We start from the raw sequence: 22609 nt of genomic DNA, 5'->3' as shown, positions 1-22609 counted from the left end.
GCTGACCCAGTCTAACAACAGCTATCCCAGACTGATCTGTCTCACCCCGGCCTTTGCAGAGCAGCTGCTCTGGCGATACGATTGGAATTACCCGCGCTGTCAGGACATCGTGAGGAACCAAGGGGTAAGCTTTATTCTTCCGGATTGATATGTCGTCATACTAATCACTTGATAGTCAACGTGGCCCTCTGAGGTGTTCAAGGAAGGTGGCATGAGACGGGATTAGGGCTGTTGAAGGTCGTCTTCGTTTGTTCTGTGGGGTATTTGCCCTTCTCTTTTTCCTTTCTTTATTTGCAAGCTATAGTGTTTCTTGTTTTCTTTTCTTTTGCGCCTGTTATGCGTCACTGCGAGGTATGCAAACGCTTATTCCTGTTTTCTTTTCTGTGTTCTTTTCCTTTCGACATCGACACCTCTTTGTATTCATGGAAATGCCGCCTTTGTTCTACTTTCCTGCCGCTTCACCAACATTCTCCAGACTTGACACATACTCCACATGGCTCGAGAGACACATCCAGGAGATATATATACTACCAAGTATAGAGTCACATTCTTCCTTTGGTTAGTGACATATACTACCAAGGATAGAGTAATACTTGCTTGGAGACACATACTCCCGTGGATTCTCGAGCCTTGACAGGAGAGGTGTATTGCCTTGGAATCTGGAGGTTAAGAAGCTGGTCAGTGTTTGAATTGAAGTGGCTTTCCTCGAGTGTCTCTGTCATAGCATCTGTAGTGGTTATAAAAATTCCTCGTTGGCTTTCAACTATACTGTCTGAATGTGATCGTCCCAGTGGGACCCATCGCCGAGGAACTACACAAGCAGGTAGACTAGGTCAACTAAAGACCCGTACTGATTTAGTGAATAATCAAAATATTAGACCAATTTTAGTGTATACATGGACTACAAAGCTTATCAGGATTTTCGTCTGGTCTTCTTTTTGTCCCTATTTTAATTTAGTCTAACCCACCCAACAAGACGGGTATTTCACAGTCCATGGCCCAATTGCTTTAAACATATGAATTCTGTAGCTAGTAATATTGGTTCACATCAGCTGGCTCAGCCTGCTGAAGATAATCCGTCTAGAGTGATTTTCATCCAGGTTTGGTATCTAAAGGGGGAATTGTTAAACAATAAACATGTTGCAAACCAGTACAAAAGAAATCGACACCGCACCCCCATCCAAAACAAAGCTTCATTAAAAAGTTCCTCCAACGCAAAGGCCGTCCTCGTCATTCATCATTGAACACCCCCCGCCCCATGGGTCCAATCTTCTGTATGGTATCGTATGATGGTATCTTAAGAAACGCAAAGAACCCCTTTCTTCCCTCGCTAATGTTTCGCTTGGTAGCACGATCATGCTGTTATATATTTTTTGTTTGTTTTTTCGTGTTGAGTATTCGTTTAGTCGGTGAAGAACTTGATGACGTTTTGCAAGTCACGAAGACCAACACCCTTCTTAGGATAGCAGATGTAAATCTCCTCCCCCAGGGCGCCGAACTTGGATCGGAATGAAGCTTTGCGGCGGAGGCCGAGACTGTCGATGATAGATCGATAGGTGGCGCTGAGGAACTTAGCGCGAAGTCCGCCAACGTGCTCACCGGCTGTGAGCTTCTCTGAGACACCTGCACCGAAGGTGACCTTTCCAGTGACGTTGGATAAGGCAAAGCTGACCAGGACCTCGATGGCACCGTTGACGGCGCCGGGGAAGTCGAGAGCCCACTTCACTTGCCAGCCGTGGCGAGGAGCAAGCTTGGCCAAAACGACCATAGACATGACCTTACCGTCCTTCTCGGCTGCAAAGTAGCGTCGGTGCTCCTGGTCGATCCAAGGACGAACCTCAGTAAGATGCACTTGCTTGCCCTTACGGTTGTTCTTCCACTCTTCGATGGCGGGGTTAGCGCGAGCGATGAAGTCTTCATCGGCCTTGACCTCGTGGATCTTGACTCCTTCGCGCTCCACACGACGAGACTTGGCAGCCAAGCCCTCGATTTGAGCACTGTTGTGCTTGTCGGCATCGACACGCTGCTCCTCGGTACAAGTCAAGCTTCGCCAGCGGAGCTCAGAAGCAAGGATCTTCTGGACTTCGAAAGAGACAAGCATCCAGAACGGCGTCAAGTGCAGGTCAACAGTAATGTGGTGGATAAAGGCTTTGATGACCTGGGGGTACTGGTTGCGGTCGCAGAGAGGATCACCAGTGATCATGGCAAACTTTTCACGTTGAACCCAGCCGATGGCAGCACCGGTCTCATGTCGCCAGATCTGGAAGCGCTCGTCGAGCCAAGATGTGTTTGTGGCATCACCATAGTTGGCAATGAGCTTCTCCAGAGGCGGGGGAGAGTCGGCGTGGTGAGGCTTGGTGGTGTCAGCCTCGGGGTGAGGCAGGCCAGGGGCCTTGGTGGGGAGAGACTTGGGATCGCGGTGGAAGAGAGAGGCGTATCGAACATCACCAAGCTCAAGCATCCAAGCGACGATACGTTCAAGACCAAGACCAGCACCAGCGTGAGGAGGAGCACCCAACTCAAAGGCAGTGAGGTAGTCCTCCATACCATCCTCGGCCATACCGGCTTCAGCCATGTTGGCTCGGAGCTCGTCGACGTTGTGGATACGCTGGCCACCGGAGCAGATCTCCTGGCCGCGGATGAAGATATCGAAAGATCGAGTCCACGTAGGGTCCTCGGGGTCCTTGGCAGTATAGAACGGACGGGCATTTGCGGGGAATTTGTCGAGAACATAGTAATCGGTGTCGTACTTTTGACGAACGAGCTCGCCAAGTCGCATCTCATCAGGAGTAGACAGATCCTCCACTTCGACTTCGCGTCCGTCGTCACGGAGCATCTGAAGACCCTCGCTAAAAGGGAGGACAAGGGTCTCCTCGAGCCACTTGAACTCCTTGCTGGGCCATCGCTTACGAATGACCTCGAGCTCTCGGGAAGCATAAACGGTTCTGAAAACTTCCTTGAGGAAGATGTCAATGAAAGAGATGACCTCGTGGTAGTCGGTATCAATGGCCATCTCCAGATCGAGACCAGTGTACTCAGTCAAGTGACGGTGGGTGTTGGAGTTTTCGGCACGGAAGACAGGGCCGACCTCAAAGACACGGCCAAAGTCGGCAGAAATGGCCTCCTGCTTGGCGAGTTGGGGACTCTGGGCAAGGAAAGCCCGGCGACCAAAGTAGTTCACGGGGAAGACAGCGGCACCACTCTCTGTGGCAGCAGGCTGCAACTTGGGGGTGTTGATCTCAACGAAGCCATGTTCCTCAAGGGTGTTTCGGAAGACTCGCGTAACCATTGCACGCACACGGAAGAGGGCTTGGTTCGAGGGGTGTCGAAGATCGAGAATTCTGGCGTTCATGCGGTTGCGCAGAGTCTCCGGGGGCTTGTAGTTGCTGAAAGGAAGGTTCTGGGCAAGGTTGACGAGGTGGACAGAGTCGACGGCAACCTCAACTCCAGAATGTGTGGCAGATCGAATAGGCTCAGGAGGCTGCTTCAGGGTACCAGTGATCTGGACCAGAGACTCAGAGTTGATCTTGCGGACCCAAGAGATAAAGTCGGCATTACCGGCATCACGGGCGAGAACACCTTGAACGGAGTGTGTTTGGTCACGGAGGAGGAGGAAGTCGAGGACTTTGGAGATGGGTCGCTGCGTCTCGATACGGGCTCGGAATGTGACTTCGGTGCCAAAGGGTAGAGTATCGAGCTGGGCAATTGTGTTGATCTCGCCAGGGTGAACTGGCCAGTCGGAGCTCATGCTAGTTCGGCCGCTGTCGAGAGAAGTTCGGCTGCTGGGGACAATAGCATTGGTAGTGGCTGTTGTGCCATCCATGCTGGATCGAGCCGATTCTCTGTGGGGAAGTTCGACGCCGCTATCGTTCATAGTTTCGCGGATAGTTCTGGATGGTGAGACGGAACGAGGTGAAGAAAAGGCTGAACTCAGAATGGCAGCCGAGGGCCTTGTATCAACACTGATCGGGGCCGGACTCATGTTGACCGAGGCAGGCCGGCGGGTGGTGTCCGGGCTCGCCATTTGAGTAGTGTAAAAGGACGATGATGTCAGAGTAGTAGTGGGTTCTGAAAGGACCGAATCTATAGAGATTGTCGAAAGTGGGCGTGATGCTGTAGCCGGGGCTGCAGTAAATGATGTGATTAAAGGTGATGGGAATCTAGGTGTAGTAGAAGAAGTAGGAGTAGAAGGAGAAGAGGTGGGCGAATTTTTGGTGGTGGTTGCAAGACCTTTTTGATGATATTTGGACGGTAGCGGCATGCCAAAAGCTGATGCGACGGGAGCCAGGATGCCCGTCATACCGAATCGAATTAGTGCCCAGCGTACAATATGCAATGATGATGGAGGGTGTGGCACGGTGGGTCAGCCACACTTTGAAATCTTGGATATGCCTGTCTTGATTCTGGCTCTCCGTAATGTTTCCGCTATTGAAGTAACCCCTGCTTGCAGTCGATGACGATCGGGCGGGCTGTTTTCGGTTGTTGAGTTCTCTTTTGGGAGATTCAGAGTCAGGGACTGGTCTCGATGATCGTGGCTGTGACGATGAGAGGTACAAGTGTGTATCAGGTACGCACTGTGGCTTGTAGTTGGTTTAAGAGGATGAGAAAAGATGAATCAGGCGCAGCAGAATAGTTTCTTGTTATTTATGTTTATGCCCTAAACACTTGAGAAGCATGATCGAATAGAAAGAGAACAGCAAGGCAGTTTATATGACTCCAAACCCAAAACTATAATCCGTAGTATTCTCGCACTCACGGCATTTTCGGCGCCCCGGAATGAGACATCAACAGGATCTGCTTACAAGCGAAAAGAAAATGTGGTCAGTCTTTGTCAAATCCCGACAGCTTACTCAATCCGCAACCCTCTATTCGGCCTCGGCCCTACACATAAATTCCGCTAGGCTGACAGGTGATTCGGCATCTCGTGGAGGATGTAACTCTCCCGTGCATGTCTGGGTACCCAATTCCACGGGTTGCTTAATACACACTCCGCGGGATGCTGCAATACACTAGCAGCCCTAGAACGGAGCCGTGATCGTGATGCTGAAGTAACGTGCCCGGTAGTTTAGGTTAGTTTGGTTGTGGCGGATAGACGGACATACCGTCAGTTAGTAGAGCCTCACATGCATCGCATTAATCGCATCAGATCGACTTAGGTCTGAGTGTTGAGATTTGCGTCATATCTCATGTTTGTCTGATGCACAGAAATGTCTCAGCAATTGAATACACTAAACAGTATTGTTCAACAGCCACAAGGACTGTACTCTGTACCATGTAGCAAGTGATCAGTAGAAACAGTTCAATGTACGCCACATATACCCCCGGACAGCCAAGGTGTTATTGCCGTCAGACACTTCAGGTCCCAGGCTTGTTGGCCTCACCCTCGCAAAGCGAGACAAGCTGCCGTTTACCGTCTGGGCGTTGCTCTACGTACCCGTCAAAGTAGCATGTACGTCAATGGGTGATGCCCGTTTGAGTAATGCGAAGAGGACAGTGACATCAGTGACAAGGCGCTAAAATCGCTGTCGATATTTTCTCTCGTCTCCTGTGCAGACTAAGATTTAGACACTGCAAATTACCCGCCCCCGGATGTTTCTGGGTCTGGGTCTGCACGGAGCCCATGATTGGAGTTTCGGTGGAGAAGCTCCGGATACTGCAGCACAGCAAGACGATGACATATCCTTAATCCCATCGGCGATTGATTGACTGATTGATAGGGGATGATCAAACGAGAAGGGTTTTCGCTCCTCTGTAACCTGTTATTCTCCCCAGAAATTATCATCCAAGCCTTTCTGTGGTCAGTGAGAGTATCCGTTTGAGTGTGCTGAAACAACAAGTTTAATTGCTCAGCGCATTGACCTGACGTCAATCAACAAAGAGTTATCGGGTGAATCGGAACTGACTGATACGACTCACCAAGCACAGAGAACATTCTCGTATCTGCTTATTTGTCTACCAACATGATTCTAGGCCTTTTTTCCCTTTTTCTTTTTTCTCTTTTATTAATAGGAAACTCCACATGCTTGTCCTGGTCCTGGTCCTTGTCGTGCCGTCCCAGCTCTAACCAGTTTGATCAACTAAAGTGGGAAGCACAATAAAAACAAGCCTCACTACGTCATTGCAATAAATCGTCTGTCATGTCACTCCAAGGCCTGCAACGTCACGTAACACTTCTGGTTGGATACTAACCAGGTTTTGCATTATCTCGGCGTTTTCAACAATAATTTGATACACTCAATCTGTTCAGTTTCACTGCTTGCTTATCAAACCTGCTTTTCTTCTTCTCTCCTATTGTCAGCTTAGCTTTAGCTAAAGGTCCGGTTTGGCTGGTCTGGCTAGAGGTCGTCATTAGTAGTAAATGAGCCGCTCAGCTCAAACACAACAAACATCAACCTAGACGCTATCAATAATCCCCTCGACAAATTATCTTCCTTCTTATCCATTCTGATCAGCATTCATTCTCCTTGTTCAACCAATCCTTGCTCCCACATATTATCGCGCTTACAGAACACTCCAATCCGGCGTTGCACCACGCAAAAGGCAACTCCCCCCACCGCTTCTTTATTCCGTCGCAGCCGAGTTACTTCTTGGCTTTGGTTTGTTTTGGTTTGGGCTTGTAAGCTTTGCTTGTGCTTCCTCACGTCCATCACTCTCCCTACCTACTTCTCTACTGTAGCTACTGGCTGCCGTCTGACTCCAGAGTCTCAAGCTGGGACCACGCCCTCCCTCCTCCCTCCTCCATCTAATCAAATCTGATATGGAGACTGAGGCCACCCCCTCTGAGTCACGACCAACCACCCCGGAACCTCCGGGCTATGTGAATCCTCTCGAGTCCAGCTCAAGATGGTACCTGATCGCTCGTGCCCAAGCCATTCGCTCTGCTGCGAGTCTGGGTTTCAGCATCGCCAATCGCACTAGTCCTCCTGCACCATCACCCACGCGAGACATTTGGCTCGATGCCACGCTGTCAAAAGCTGCCCCCAGTCAGGCCGACCGCGCCAAGACCAAGATCAAGGCCGAAGTATGGATGCCGCCCCGTCCCGCTCTCGGCGCCAGAGCTGCCGTTATAAACTTTCACGGCGGTGGTTGGATCCTCGGCCAGGGTACTGACGATGCCCGTTGGGCCGGGGCCATCATGGCTAATCTGGATGCGGTTGTCTTTACTGTCAACTACCGTCTAGCGCCTTCATATCCCTTCCCAACTCCAATCGAGGACTGTGTCGATGCTGTTCTCCAGATCAAGCATCGCGCTGCTGAGTTTGGCATTGACCCTGATCGAATCGTTCTCTCAGGATTCTCTGCAGGAGCCACCAACGCGATTGCATCCTGGCTCATTCTCAACGACCCTGACCGGTGGGGCTATAAGTTCCCCTTTGAACCTCCAAAGATTGCGGGCATTGCACTCTACTACCCTGTCCTAGACTGGACCATATCCCGTCCTGAGAAGCGACTTACATGCTCAAAGCCCGAGTTCACCTTGCCCAAGGGTCTCACGGATCTAATTGATGCCTCCTTCATCTACCCTATCATTCCCCGCGAGGAAAGGTCTGATCCACGCTTGTCACCAGGCCTAATGCCAGATGAGCTGCTGAAAAAGCTTCCCCCTATTCATCTGGTCCTATGCGAGTATGACATGCTCCTCGCCGAAGGTCTCAAGTTCTCGAATCGCCTCAAGGCTGCTGGAAAGCAGTTCACACTGCGCATTGTCGAGGGTGAAAGGCACGCCTGGGATTGTCCACCTCCCATGACGCCAAAGGAGAGCGTCATGACCGAGTATCAAGTAGCTGTTGAAACCATAGCTAGTTGGTTCGGAAAGAAGTGTGAGACCGACACAGAGTCGCTGCGGTCCATGAAACTCAAGCGAGCAGTCTTCAAACGACCCAAATACCTCTCATATAATACCTGGTCCGGGTGGTAGTGGCGTCTGGCAGGACTCTTGGGTTTTGGAGTTATTATGGTATTACTTTGCGTATTTCTTTTGTTGTTTCTTACCAAGCGAGGCGCTTCATCCATTTCATGATATAAGGGTTGGCAAGGCATAAAAGAATACACGGCTAGGCTTTGGATTGCACATAATCTGTTTTGAGAGCGATATAAGCATATAGACATGAATAAAACCAGCCTTGCAGCAGCATATCTCAGGAACGCTCGGCAAAGCAGAGTTCAGGTCTTTGGATCCATCACCAAGACCACCAACATCAGCTGCATGCCCACTCAATTAGAAACAAACAATTCCGGTCTTGCCAAGGGTTCTTCGCTAAATAAACTTCGGCATTCGCTTACTCTGGGTCTCACTGAGCTTCACCCCAGGTGTAAACGAAAATGCTGAGAACCAGGTACCTGAAGTTTTGCAAAAGATACATTCGAGCATTCCGGGGTCCTTTCGGAAGTGTCGGATGTACGGTAACATCTCAGACCCTGACATTGGACAATGCGTTTTCAGATATGTCCATGTGGCTGTTCTAGATCATTAACTAGTCCCGGGACGCGATATCTTTCTCACATGGCTTTCCCCATCATTTGCAGCCATCAGTTGAGTGTTTCGAGGGACACTCAGTCTATACTAGTCTCGCCTTACAAACAATATGCGGATAGGTGATGCTTATAACACCCTTTGTCAGCTGCTTATCTTTTGCATCTATGCATCTATTGTTTATGCTTAATGGTCGCGTGACTAACACTGGGACATTCTTCGGGGTTTTGGACAGTACCAAATGCCGAGCTGTTTTGTCCGAGCAATCCGACGTTCCCGATGCATGACAAGAGTAAATGCAGATCCAGCGTGGTATCGTGTTGTTAGTCATGACTGAATATCAGGAGACATTTCGGAATACAGATTCACGACTTAAAGAATGTGTTGTATTGTTGGTGGGGATAACTTTGTTGTCAGATTGTCTGCCAAACCTTCATGTCTCACCACTAGATCTCACTCAACCACATCATTCGTTGCCCCGTATTTCATATGCATCGACTTCCATGACTTTGCCGTGCCGCCAATCATGAACTAATATTCGCGATTCCTGCCTGCCGGCCAAAAGTGGTGTGATCGGTTCCGTGTAGCCGAATTGGCTAGGACAGACTGATACATGATACTGGCGATCTCGTAGGATCGAACAGACACAAAGGTTCAGCCACTTCATGATAGAATGCGGCGTCTCCAGATCGACAGTCATGGCATGGCTTATGAAGAAAGCTTTAAATCATGGTTGTGGCTGGCTGAGAAATTGTGATCTATTACACATACAATTGAGGCATAGCAGATAATGGCAGTCATGTCTTCATTGCTTGAGAGACGTCAGATCCAGGGTAGTCGAGTCACTGGCGCATAAACTAAAACGTAACTGATCAAGCAGATGGTCATGCAATATATATTTATTTTCGTTATCGTAATATGGGACGACAGCTATTGCAGCCATCTTCCACAGGTCTCTGTAGGATGGCTTCTCAATGCTGATGCATCTCATCAACCAAGTCGTGTTCTCAAACATGTGACTCGTTGTCACTTTAGCACTGCCATGTATTGGCAAGCAATAGGTACGCTAACATTTCTTATATCATATATCGTTTACCACTTGCCCTCAGGTCCGTTGATGAACGTCTTGAGGATGTTGACGATCTTGGTGAAGGAAGCAAGGTAAGTCTGGAGGTCGGCCTCAACCTGCTGAGGGTTCTCGCCAAGCTTGGCGTAGAAGTCCTTTCGGTAGGGGACGGCAGACATGGCGGCGCTGAAGATAGGCTTGACGACGAAGCTGTGGTGGGGCTTCAGGGTGTTACCGTAGGCAGTGCGGAAAGAGTCAGCAAGCTCCTCAGAGGAGTTGGCGACGTTGCGCTCAAGGGCCTGGCAGGTGAAGTCAAGACCACTAGAGAGTTGTTAGCTGTCTGCTGATCTAATGTATCATGGCAAGGAGTTATTCGTACCGGACGAGCCAGAGGCAGCCCTCAGTGGCAGTGTGCTTGCCGGTCTTGAGCTCGTTGCGGACAAGGTCCTGGACGGTGCCGGACTCGGCAGGAGCAGCAGCTTGGCGGGCACGGAGCTTCTGTAGATGAATTGTCAGATGTATGATCGGGAATTGATGTTGTGGATAGCAAGGTTTGCTGTCGTGCAACGGAAGGGAGCATGTTGTGACGAACCTCGACGTTGCCAAGGATATCCTTCTTGACGGGACCGAAAGCCATACCACCAATGGCATCTAAGAGCACAGTTAGCACCAGGTCATCTTTGCTGTATTGTTCAAGACATTGCCATACCGAAGATGGTGGTCAGGGACTCGGAAGCCTCGAGGAACTCAGTGGTAGAGACAGCATCGCCGTTGGCCGCATCGACGGGGACGTCGACGAAAGATCGCTTAAGCGACTGCACAATAGTGCCTCCAGGGGGGTAAGCAGCGTCAGACATGATGGATGATGATGAAGATGAATGGGAAAAGGAAGTTGAAGATTTGTTGGATGGGAAGAAGAAGATAAAGGAGATGTCGTTGGAGCGGTCAAGCTGAGCTGTCCCTTTGCGGGTAGGTACAGTGAACAGCAGTACAGGAGGGGTCTAGCTCAGGGGACCTAGGAGGGGTCAATACGGCGAAAGAGGGGCAGATGTACAGTGCATATAGATAAGATAAGAGCTCTGATGCATGTAGATTGATGATGGATCTTGGAGCAATTATGCTATGCATGTCTAAAGAGAACACCTGAAACGGGTATGAATATGCAACCCATCAAGTATAATCGCAATTTACTCTATATCACGTGAAACTCCATTCAATCTGACACAATTCGAGTTCATTGCGGCTTGCTTCTCTCAAAGGCATCAACTGCTCTCATACTCGACACTGTGTTTCGGGACTGGATTTAGTTCTTCCGTCGACCGCTAGAAACCCCACGTTCTTGATCCCTGCCGATCAACTTGTCAAATGGCGGAGAGAGAGAGACCAGAGTCGAGACCTCAACAAATGCTACGAGTTGAGAAATAATTGATGGGACTTTGCAGTGCCTCATATGTGGAACGCGATGATATGATGGAAAGGCCACTGTTGAAGTATACGGAGCTGTTTTAGCTTACGACGCTTTAGAGCGGGTCAAGCTTGGACCGTCAGTTCTGGTATGAGCTCCAGCTTTGACATGTCTAGGGTAACAATGGCATCAACACTCGCTCATCAAGGCCGTGACAGATGAATCGGTTCTGTTATATCAACGTAGATAAAAGAGCTAGATGGAGTAGTTAATACTACCATGTATTTGTAAATATTAAAAGGTTAAAAAATTACAAGCGGATCATGCATTCTGACTTGCCTCGCTCGAAGCATTGGTGAACGGCTTTAATGTTTGCTCACATCCATTCAATTGTCTTTAGTGTTGGACAATAGACATGTAAAGATTGTCTTGTGCTCCTGGTCTCATTCAAAAAAAATGCAAGAATATAAATGCATATGCAAAGTGAAGAGAGTGATTGATTGATTGAGTAGGAAGGAAACTGCAATACGGTTACACCAATCGAAGCTCAAGGTACCACCATCAAGGTGTTGAACCTGGCCCTTAGCTATTGGTGATTGGGAAACTTGATTGGAAGCAAACTAGACCAGGTACAACCTGCCAATTCCGGAAATTTCCTTCATCCAGGAATCTGACCATCATGGCCTGTCAGGGCGTTACATGACCCTTTGTCAAGATGCTATGCTTCTATCAGCCGAGATCATGCAAGGTGCTGGGTCCATATGACCAGGGGCTCACTGAGAGGATTTGTCAATTAAACAGCATATCAAGGCAAGGATTGCCATTGAACCCGTTAATTGATACACAACAACAAACTGATTAGCTTGAAACATGGTCGAACGGCTGATCGTCACGAACTTTTGTGACAAGACAGGCCGAAATTCAGGATATAGCTTCTGACGTCATCAGGTCCAGGGGATAAACGGGATTATGAGACTGAAATGGCATGACTGGCTACTGGCTCTTCTTATTTTTAGAGTTACAATGCAAGCTTTTTCTTGCTGTTGCTTGTTCTCTTAACGAGATGCTCGGCAAGGGAGACCATGAAAAGATTCATACGGGATCTAAAAGACAATTGGTTGGTTCGTGATACGACCCCTTCAGCCCTGTGCGCAGCCCATTACGTGTTCCGCTTGATGTGTGCGGGTCATGACGGATGCCGTGATTGTTTAGCTTGGCCGAGACTTAATGTTTGCCTGTAATAAACGAAAAAAGTCCCTGGTTTGGGCCTGTAAGATGACTATCCAAGAGTTTTCTGCGCGCCGTCTCGCCGGCTTGGCGTTGTTTTCCTGCATTTCGAGCTTGGCTTGTTCGATGACATCGCCAGTCTCAAAGAGCTGTAGTCACTATCCGTAACTAAGCTCATCCTTTGGGTTGTCGCGTGAGGATCTGTCCCTAGTTGAGCCAAGCCTTTTGATTACTCTGACTCTCTCTTTCTCCAAGACTAAAGACATTGTCACCCTCGTACATTCCGTGTCTTCTCTTCTATTTCTTCTTCTTCTTTTGCTTCTTCCGTCTCATTACCCCTCCATCTTGTCCCCCCTCACTCAAATCTCACCAGCCCCTCATATTCCTCTCCGATCGATCTGCTACCGAATACCGGCGCACAGCGATCTGAGCGCTCCTAGTTTGTTCTTTCGTTCGAAAGACCCCTACAGATCGCTAGAGCTCCGTTAAAATGGCGGAACACAAGCGTACCGAGTCGTTGATGGAGAAACTCAAGCTTCATGATGCGAAAGTACATCTAGTCCACCAAAAGTCAGTGATTTGTGTGTCGCTCTCAAACTGATAGTTTCTAATATTTAACTAAAGACATAAAATTGGCAAATTGGCAAATTTGGTATGATGCGCGCTTCCCAATTGACCGTGTCGCATTGTCGCGATCTATAACCCCAACCGCTACCTCGAACCGCGAAGCTTACACACATGTCTTTTTAGTTTAATAAAAACCATAGGCACGATGAGGAGCATGAGCAGCGTTGCGACGATAAGCGCACAGCCATCTGTGAGCAGAACCGCTACAAATCCTATTTCCCTATGCGCGCCGGCAACCGCGTGAAATGGTAAGTCAATTGGCCTTGTCTCTAAGCCGAAAACTAACTTTTCAGGTATGTCGATGGTAGGGACTATTTCTGGGCCGTTTCCATTGCCCTTGAGAACGCCAAAGAGTCTATATACATTGCCGACTGGTGGTTGTCGCCCGAGCTCTTCCTCCGCCGCCCCCCGTACAAAGAGCAGGAGTACCGATTGGACAAACTGATCAAGAGAAAGGCTGAAGCTGGTGTTCAAATCTACGTCTGTGTCTACAAGGAAGTCGAACAAGCCTTGACGTGTAACTCAGCTCATACGAAGCATGCGCTGAGGAGGCTCTGCCCTAAGGGGACACCCGGATATGGAAACATCCATGTCGCCCGACACCCTGACCATAACGTTTTTGAAAACTTTGGGTAAGTTGAGAAGCAATTGCCGAGCTATCGCAGCTTCGGTCGAGGTTGTGGTGTTGCGCCTGGCTTGGCGATATCACCACCACCCGTTGGGCTATTTCTTACTAACTCATTTCTTAGTGACATGACTTGGTATTGGGCTCACCACGAGAAGTTCATTGTCATTGATTACGAAATCGCCTTTGTTGGTGGTCTTGATCTCTGCTTCGGACGTTGGGATAATCACCAACACCCTCTCGCTGACATCCACCCTGCCGACGTTCGCGACGAAATCTGGCCGGGCCAGGACTTTAATAACAATCGTGTAATGGATTTTCAGAACGTGGACAGCTGGCAGGATAACGAGTTGAGTAAGGCCGACTTCGGACGCATGCCCTGGCACGATGTGGCGATGTGCATCCAAGGTATGTCAACCTTTCAACCTCAAAACTTCCCAGAACTCCCAAACTGATTATAATCGCAGGACCGTCAGTCTATGATGTAGCTGAGCATTTCACCCTTCGCTGGAACTTCGTGAAGAGGGATAAGTATAAACGTGATGAAAGATTCAACTGGTTGATGTTAGAGGGCAGGGAGGGTGAGGATGAGGACCTCGTTGGAGTCCAGCGACCCAAACATCCAGTAGGAGACTACGTGAAACACCCTTACACGCCACTCAGCACCAAAAACCTTGAGAATGCTGGTACCGTTAACTGCCAGATTGTCCGATCGAGCGCCGACTGGAGCAGCGGCATCTTGACCGACCACAGCATCCAGAACGCATATATTGAGATCATCTCAAAGGCTCAACACTATATCTACATCGAGAATCAATTCTTTATTACTGCAACAGGCGACCAGCAAGCTCCGGTCAAGAACCAGATTGGTCGCGCTATCGTTGATGCGGTCGTCAGAGCTGACAAGGAGGGTCGCAAATTCCGTGTCATCGTTCTCATCCCCGCAATCCCTGGCTTTGCTGGAGATTTACGAGAAGAAGCTGCCACGGGCACACGTGCTATCATGGATTACCAGTACAAATCTATTTGCCGCGGCGAACACTCTATCTTTGGTCAGTGCCGCGCTGAGGGCGTTGACCCCACCAAGTACATCTTCTTCTTCAACTTGCGATCTTACGACCGTCTCAATAAGACGCCTGCCATCATCAAGGCTGAGAAGGAGACTGGCATAAGCTATCAGCAGGTTCAACGTGCTGAAGCCGAAGAGATTATGAGTGAGGGCATACATGGCTCATTTGACCCAGAAGACTCAGATGGCGATGAGCATATGAGGAGAGACAAGGACAAGGGAGAGCTTGACGAAGATATCAAAAAGACGATGGAAGCTCGAAAGAAATTCGAGGCCGCCATGCCCCCTGAAACTGTCCACACGACATCATCAGTCGCCCATCACGCGATGGCTGATACTGGTGAAGGCTTGAAGAGCGAACCTTGGTTTGAAGAAGATCCTGAATCAGAGATCAAGAATTGGATCCAAGAAGAGCTTTATATCCATGGTAAACTGCTTTTGGTGGACGACCGTATCGCAATTTGTGGTAGCAGTAACCTCAACGACCGAAGCCAGCTCGGTGATCACGACAGTGAACTGAGTGTCGTCATGGAGGATACTCGTTTGATCCCCAGTATGATGGATGGAAAGCCCTACGAGGCTGGTTACCATGCGGCTACACTTCGTCGCTACCTCTGGCGTGAACACATGGGTCTCTTGCCGCCCCAGGAACATGACGCTTCGAAGGACATCAACGCCATGCCCGTCAATGTCAATCCTGACAATGATATCTACGACCGAGACGACTCGTACAAGTTTGTTGAGGATCCCCTCAGCGATGAACTTTGGGAGATGTGGACTAGCCGAGCGGACAAGAACACCATGCTCTTCCGACATCTTTTCCACGCCGATCCTGATGACCATAGTAAGTTTTACAATTTCTTGTTCTTTATTGCTTCATGGATAGGAAGCCATCTCCACTTTAAAACACTCTTTCCTTTTTTGTCATGCTCGTTTTGATCACCTCGTGGCTATCCGTCGCGGGATCCACCTTTATCCTTTAACCTTCAAATCACTCTATACGATCACATTACGTTTGGGCCGGTGAGTGTGTCACGTGACGTGCTCGGTGATTCAATTCACAATCTGCCTAGCTACACAACATGACTTCGCACAACACAAAATGCCTTCTCCAAATCACTCTCAACACATAACTAACAAATCCAAGTCAAAACCTTTGAAGACTACGATAGATATTTGCCCCCTAAGGGAGTCAAAGCCGGCCACATTTTCGACCAATTCCTCCCCATAGCCGACGCGAGGGAGAAACTGTCGCAAATCAAGGGGCATCTCGTCTGGTTCCCGCTCGAGTTCTTGTCTGAAGCCGAGATGGCGGAATGGGGACTTCAAGTCAATGCTGTCACTGAGTCTATATACACTTAAACAAGTATCCGTATATGGAGGAGAACAAGAGTATGGGGCCATGGGATGGCTTGGCAGGTTTGATGAATAATGTGGACAATGTTTTGTTGGCGTTTGATTGAGTAATAATGATACAATTTTATGCTTCACCACTATATTAACAATGTAATCCTCGAAAAGATTACTGGTGGTCCTGTGGCCTGTTTAAGATCCAGGTTTGTTCTCTATAGGCTGTTATTGAGAAGGACGTCGGAGGCTGTGAAGAGACTAAAAGAATGACGTTGTGGTGGTTGTGGCTGTTACCGACGGCGAGTCCGTGGTGATGAAGAAATAGGGTTGTAGTCAATGAAACGTTCCAAACCCAATCGTAGAGCTATGGCCAATGTCATTTGGGTTAATCGAAGCAATGACCAAATACATGGTGAGCAATCGAGCTTTGACGTTGCGAGACGAAGCCAAGCATTTTAGCATCAGTCCGCAGTCAAAGCGACTGCTAGAAGCACATGTCAAAAGGTCGGAGGACGGGGGTCTTTAAACGCCGATCGAGGATCTACAACGCCGACGGCCGTTTCAACAGAAACTCCAAGCCGGCGATCAGACAACCGATATTGGTGATATCGGGTAATCAGAGAATTCGGAAATGATAGCCTGTATTTGTTTTGTGCAGTGTTTCTGTTGAATGGTACAGGAATGAGTGCGATAGAGGCTTAGGTGACTTCTAGAGGTGACTTCTAGCTTCAAGACAGGTGATGAATGGGCAATGTGCTAGCGCAAACTGGTCTAGATCAACAAGCAAACTTCCATGTATCCAGATCTCTTCTGTCTGAAAACCCATATCTGATGCTTCTCATCAATTGCTCCGTTTCCACTTCCGTTGGGGATTCGGGAATACAATCCTACCGTTTTCGCCGCTAGACGGATTTCGGTGGAGGAAATAGTGTGGATCTACACGGCTTCGGCCGAGGCATAGAAGAAGAGAAGAGACAGAAACGGCAACGTTACCAAGTTGAGCAACTTAATGCAATGCCTCCCCTATTATTGGTCAGAATGACCGGCACTTGATACGGACGGGGCCGGAGTTTGATGCAGGACCTAGAATAACAACAGTTTGTGTCATTTTGAGGCTCCTTAGTCCGTCGGTATTAGCAATGGCCGCGTTGGCATGACGTCTAGTAAAGTAGCTGTTATTCTCCAGGGACAGAATATAAAGGAGTTCAACATCTTTACTCTAGGAGCGCCAGATACTTTAAATACAATTCCAGTTGCACTTCCCCTCACTGATCCACGTCAACGCACAGCACACACTAACCAAACACAATCAAGAAACTTTTCTCCATACATACACGCCAAGCCTCATACGAGCTGAAGCTTTCTAGCTGGTCTAGGTGCTGATCTTTGACTTTGAGAGAACGACTCCTTCATCCTGCATCTTCACCTTTCTTCATACACACACAACAATGGCTGAATCTGTGCCCATTCCCGAGCCTCCTGGCTACCCTCTCATTGGAAATCTGGGTGAATTCAAGACGAACCCACTCAATGATCTCAACCGTCTGGCCGACACTTATGGTGAATGACCTCACTGCCTTTGCTTTTTTGACCGCCACTAAACCTTCAACAGGCCCCATCTTCAGACTGCATCTGGGTTCAAAAACACCCACTTTTGTCTCAAGCAACGCCTTCATCAATGAGGTTTGCGATGAGAAGCGCTTCAAAAAGACGTTGAAATCTGTTCTCAGTGTTTGTCTTTACCATTCGCAAACAACAAGACGTCACTAACCAACATCACTAGGTCGTACGCGAAGGTGTCCACGATGGACTATTCACAGCCTTCGAGGATGAGCCCAATTGGGGCAAGGCACATAGAATTCTTATTCCTGCCTTCGGACCTCTGAGTATCAGAAACATGTTCCCCGAGATGCATGAGATTGCCAATCAACTATGCATGAAGCTGGCTCGCCATGGCCCTCATACACCAGTTGACGCCAGTGACAACTTTACTCGTCTAGCACTCGATACCTTGGCTCTTTGTGCCATGGACTTCCGCTTCAACTCCTATTACAAGGAGGAACTGCACCCTTTCATTGAAGCGATGGGTGATTTCCTCCTCGAATCAGGAAACAGAAATAGACGACCTGCATTCGCACCCAACTTTCTCTACCGCGCAGCCAACGACAAGTTTTACGCCGACATTGCTCTCATGAAGTCAGTAGCAGACGAAGTCGTTGCGACACGAAAGCAGAACCCCACTGATCGAAAAGATCTGCTCGCTGCTATGCTTGAGGGTGTTGACCCCCAAACAGGCGAGAAGCTATCCGACGACAACATCACAAACCAACTCATCACATTCCTCATCGCCGGTCATGAAACAACTTCTGGCACGCTATCTTTCGCCATGTACCACCTTCTCAAGAACCCAGAGGCCTACAACAAGCTTCAAAAGGAGATCGACGAGGTCATTGGCCGCGACCCTGTCACCGTGGAACACCTCACCAAGCTGCCCTACCTCAGCGCCGTGTTGAGAGAGACCCTCCGAATCAGCTCTCCCATCACCGGTTTCGGTGTCGAAGCTATCGAAGACACCTTCCTTGGAGGAAAGTACCTCATCAAGAAGGGTGAAACTGTGCTTTCTGTCCTGTCAAGAGGTCACGTCGACCCCGTCGTGTACGGACCCGATGCCGAGAAGTTCGTTCCTGAACGTATGCTTGACGACGAATTCGCCAGGTTGAACAAAGAGTTCCCCAACTGCTGGAAGCCTTTCGGCAACGGTAAGAGAGCTTGTATCGGAAGACCATTCGCATGGCAAGAGAGTCTTCTCGCAATGGCTCTGCTGTTCCAAAACTTCAACTTTACGCAGACCGACCCCAACTACGAATTGCAGATCAAGCAAAACCTCACCATCAAGCCTGACAACTTTTTCTTCAACTGTACTCTGCGACACGGCATGACCCCAACGGATCTTGAGGGTCAACTGGCTGGAAAGGGTGCTACTACTAGCATCGCTTCCCACATCAAGGCTCCTGCAGCATCCAAGGGAGCCAAGGCTAGCAACGGAAAGCCCATGGCTATCTACTACGGCTCTAACAGTGGTACCTGTGAAGCTCTGGCTAACAGACTTGCTTCAGATGCCGCTGGTCATGGCTTCAGTGCATCAGTCATTGGTACCTTGGATCAGGCCAAGCAGAACCTCCCCGAAGATCGACCCGTTGTCATCGTCACTGCTTCATACGAGGGTCAGCCACCTTCCAACGCCGCTCACTTCATCAAGTGGATGGAAGACCTGGCCGGCAATGAGATGGAAAAGGTATCGTACGCCGTTTTCGGCTGTGGTCACCACGACTGGGTTGATACATTCCTCCGTATCCCCAAGCTTGTCGATACCACTCTTGAACAGCGAGGCGGTACCCGTCTTGTTCCCATGGGCAGTGCCGATGCTGCCACTAGTGACATGTTCAGTGACTTTGAAGCCTGGGAAGATACCGTTCTCTGGCCCAGTCTCAAGGAAAAGTACAACGTCACTGACGATGAGGCAAGTGGACAAAGAGGTCTCTTGGTCGAAGTGACAACACCAAGAAAGACCACTCTTCGTCAAGACGTCGAGGAAGCGCTCGTGGTCTCAGAGAAGACACTGACAAAGACTGGTCCCGCCAAGAAGCACATTGAGATTCAGCTTCCTTCGGGAATGACCTACAAGGCTGGTGATTACCTCGCCATCCTGCCCCTGAACCCAAGGAAGACAGTGTCGCGGGTCTTCCGAAGGTTTTCTCTGGCTTGGGATTCTTTCTTGAAGATCCAATCTGACGGTCCTACCACACTGCCTATCAACATCGCAATTTCTGCCTTTGACGTTTTCAGTGCCTATGTTGAACTTTCGCAGCCGGCAACAAAGAGGGTATGTGCACTCATCACTGAAATTTGAGCTCTACTGACATTTCTAGAACATCCTTGCTCTGTCTGAGGCAACCGAGGACAAGGCGACTATCCAGGAGCTTGAGAAACTCGCTGGCGATGCTTATCAAGAAGACGTCTCGGCCAAGAAGGTTTCAGTTCTGGACCTCCTCGAGAAGTACCCAGCTGTTGCTCTTCCCATCAGTTCATACCTCGCCATGCTTCCTCCCATGAGAGTCCGACAATAGTAAGTTTTCCTTTTACAACAGCAGCATATCATAGCACTAACATTGGCAGCTCCATCTCTTCTTCTCCTTTCGCCGACCCCAGCAAACTCACTCTCACATACTCCCTCCTCGACGCCCCTTCACTGTCCGGCCAGGGTCGTCATGTTGGTGTTGCCACAAACTTCCTCTCCCAACTCATCGCTGGCGACAAACTCCACATCTCAGTCCGCGCCTCCAGCGCAGCCTTCCATCTTCCCAGTGATCCCGAGACCACCCCAATCATCTGTGTCGCCGCCGGAACTGGTCTCGCTCCTTTCCGTGGCTTCATTCAAGAACGCGCTGCTATGCTTGCCGCTGGCCGAAAGCTCGCTCCTGCTCTTCTCTTCTTTGGTTGCCGTGACCCTGAGAACGACGACCTCTATGCTGAGGAACTAGCACGCTGGGAGCAGATGGGCGCGGTGGATGTCCGTCGGGCTTATTCTCGAGCCACCGACAAGTCTGAAGGTTGCAAGTACGTCCAGGACCGTATTTACCACGACCGTGCCGACGTGTTCAAGGTGTGGGATCAGGGTGCCAAGGTGTTCATCTGCGGCAGCCGAGAGATCGGCAAGGCTGTTGAGGATATCTGCGTTCGCCTTGCCATGGAGAGGTCAGAGGCGACACAAGAAGGAAAGGGTGCGACAGAGGAGAAGGCAAGGGAATGGTTTGAGAGAAGTAGAAATGAGCGTTTTGCTACGGATGTGTTTGATTAGTCGGTATCTGTTCAGGAATCCTCCGTTGATTATTTTGAGCTAGGAGCATGATGCTGTCCTTACCTATTATAAAGAGCCTCTAATATCTGTTGTCGCAATAAAGGGCCATGCCAGTGTTGTGAAATCTTGTCTGTCCTTTGGCTTCCTTTAATCCAATAACATATATCACACCAATAGTGGTCAATCTCAATCTTCATTTCAGCATGGGTATCCCTGACGTCCATTTATATAACTAGCAATGCCGCTTGCAGCTTAATTCCAATCCAGCTCCTCGTCTCCCGTGACGATTTCTCTATTCTAATTGTACATAACACGTTGAGCCTGTGAGCTCAGTACTCTTTCAAGAGTCTATCCCTGTTTCGCCGTATCAAAGTGCCATGATGCCCGCATGTTGTCTCCTTCGTGAAACCTGCCTTATGAGCATCGTATCTTCTTCGATCCAGCTAGCTAACGAACGAGGAATCGAGACGTCTGATATCGTACCCAATGTGGTTCCTCTAAAATGTTGTGAGTGGCCATCCTATTGCCGACTTCCGTCTCGTGGCGATCCGGTACCTGGCCCCCTACTGAATTGGCCACGGAGCCAGCTGATGGGACCATGACCGCTAGTTCGAGATTGTTGGTCCGAATCTGCCGTCGATCGTCGACTGCTCTGGGAAGGGCTTCTTTGTCTCATACGTGCGCCATGCTCGCTAGGAGCTCGCGCGCGAGGACTTGTGGGGGAATGAGAGCTGCGACGCTGCAGTCGAGAGGTGTCATAACTATACCCAGATGTTGTGGCACGGTCGCGGCCATGTTCTCGGTCTCTCTCTTCTCGCTGTGTCGAGATATTTCGCAGGACTTCGTTAAGGCGGCTCTGGCTCTGACTAGGAGGTCGTGAGTATTGTGCCGGGCGCGAGTGGCTGTGAGGCTGAGAAGTCCAGTCGAATGGCTCCCAGTCAGTGTTGTATGCATTAGGCATATGTGCTGCGAAAGGGTTGGACCGATCAGAGCTAGGTCCTGAAGCTGGTCCTTGAGACTGGTTGCTACCACTGCTGTTGTTGTTACCGCTGTTATTGCTAGCACCTCGGTCATTCTTTTCGATTGGTGTACGGCAAATGGGGCACGTATTATGCTCCTTCAGCCAAAGTGTAACGCACTCCTCATGAAACCAATGACTACATGGCAAGAATGTGGCCATATCTCCCTCTTTCATCTCATCAATGCAGATAGTACATTCCGCCTTACCTTCGGAGCCCAGCATCTGTTTGTTGACAGGCTTACGCTCCAAGTTCCGAAGGGCTTCATCCGTAGCTGGGGGTGCCGCATTGGACTGGGGATTGGCCTCCATGAGCCGGGTGATGATACGGTCTAAGGCTTCTTGAGAGTACACTGCATCACCATGCACAGCATTTCCTGGGGTAAGGAGGTTCAGTAAATCTTGCAGCCCTCGACCGAAGCCAGGGGGTGGGCCACCCCCCATGCCATCCTCGCCAACGTGTTCATGGCCTGGCGGTGGTCCGGTATCACGTAGTAAGTCTGAAAATATACTGGAAGGTTGGTTAGCTCCCATGGTCAATGAAATAGCTGTAACCCGTAGACCCCTTGGTCCGTCGGGGCGTCGAGAAAGGGATTGTGCATACTCTTGGAAGGTCTGGAGTCCTGGGGCACCAGGGGGTACAGTATGAGTTGTATGCATAGGTGTAGAGATCATTGTTATGGTGGTTCTTCCGGAGCCAAAGGGTCCAGTGAAAGTCGCCCGCTGTACACGTGCAAAGTTTGGATGAGCATGTTCTCCCTCTCCTGCTTGTCCTTCATGCCCCTGGCGTTCGTGTTCTCCGTGTCCTTGATGTTCGCCATGCTCGCCAGGTCCGTGGGAGAACGATCTACCATCAGGTGTCCGCGCTCCGAATTGGTTAAGCATATTCAC

At 49.5% G+C, this 22609-nt stretch overlaps 6 protein-coding genes across 6 annotated transcripts; 3 read left to right on the top strand and 3 right to left on the bottom strand.

Annotated features, from left to right (window-relative positions):
* Positions 1-1402: 1402 nt before the first annotated feature.
* On the bottom strand, positions 1403-4761 carry FGSG_01976 (uncharacterized protein; the record flags this gene model as incomplete). Its single annotated transcript, XM_011319536.1, has 4 exons — positions 1403-4230; positions 4328-4535; positions 4576-4636; positions 4757-4761. 4 exons carry the CDS (start codon positions 4759-4761, stop codon positions 1403-1405), a joined length of 3102 nt encoding a protein of 1033 aa, XP_011317838.1.
* A 1996-nt stretch (positions 4762-6757) lies between these two features.
* Positions 6758-7918, top strand: FGSG_01975 (uncharacterized protein; the record flags this gene model as incomplete). Its single annotated transcript, XM_011319535.1, has 1 exon — positions 6758-7918. The coding sequence occupies one exon, from the start codon at positions 6758-6760 to the stop codon at positions 7916-7918; it is 1161 nt and encodes a 386-aa protein (XP_011317837.1).
* Positions 7919-9338: 1420 nt separating this feature from the next.
* On the bottom strand, positions 9339-10438 carry FGSG_01974 (uncharacterized protein). Its single transcript, XM_011319534.1, has 4 exons — positions 10249-10438; positions 10132-10190; positions 9919-10037; positions 9339-9860 (listed from the first exon to the last, which is right to left on the bottom strand). The coding sequence occupies exons 1-4, from the start codon at positions 10394-10396 to the stop codon at positions 9566-9568; spliced, it is 621 nt and encodes a 206-aa protein (XP_011317836.1). The 5' UTR covers positions 10397-10438; the 3' UTR covers positions 9339-9565.
* Positions 10439-12661: 2223 nt separating this feature from the next.
* On the top strand, positions 12662-15854 carry FGSG_01973 (uncharacterized protein; the record flags this gene model as incomplete). The annotated part of the gene is made up of 7 exons (XM_011319533.1): positions 12662-12752; positions 12796-12823; positions 12939-13046; positions 13092-13430; positions 13548-13831; positions 13891-15336; positions 15640-15854. The coding sequence occupies 7 exons, from the start codon at positions 12662-12664 to the stop codon at positions 15852-15854; spliced, it is 2511 nt and encodes an 836-aa protein (XP_011317835.1).
* Positions 15855-17290: 1436 nt separating this feature from the next.
* FGSG_01972 (uncharacterized protein) lies at positions 17291-20700 on the top strand (the record flags this gene model as incomplete). Its single annotated transcript, XM_011319532.1, has 5 exons — positions 17291-17402; positions 17455-17573; positions 17626-19725; positions 19772-19968; positions 20019-20700. The coding sequence occupies 5 exons, from the start codon at positions 17291-17293 to the stop codon at positions 20698-20700; spliced, it is 3210 nt and encodes a 1069-aa protein (XP_011317834.1).
* A 672-nt stretch (positions 20701-21372) lies between these two features.
* Positions 21373-22539, bottom strand: FGSG_12046 (uncharacterized protein; the record flags this gene model as incomplete). The annotated part of the gene is made up of 3 exons (XM_011319531.1): positions 21373-21602; positions 21928-22229; positions 22448-22539. The coding sequence occupies 3 exons, from the start codon at positions 22537-22539 to the stop codon at positions 21373-21375; spliced, it is 624 nt and encodes a 207-aa protein (XP_011317833.1).
* Positions 22540-22609: the final 70 nt, after the last annotated feature.

Source organism: Fusarium graminearum, chromosome 1 (assembly GCF_000240135.3).
Source record: "Fusarium graminearum PH-1 chromosome 1, whole genome shotgun sequence".
Lineage (NCBI taxonomy): Eukaryota > Fungi > Ascomycota > Sordariomycetes > Hypocreales > Nectriaceae > Fusarium > Fusarium graminearum.
This window is presented reverse-complemented; position numbering and strand designations above follow the sequence as displayed.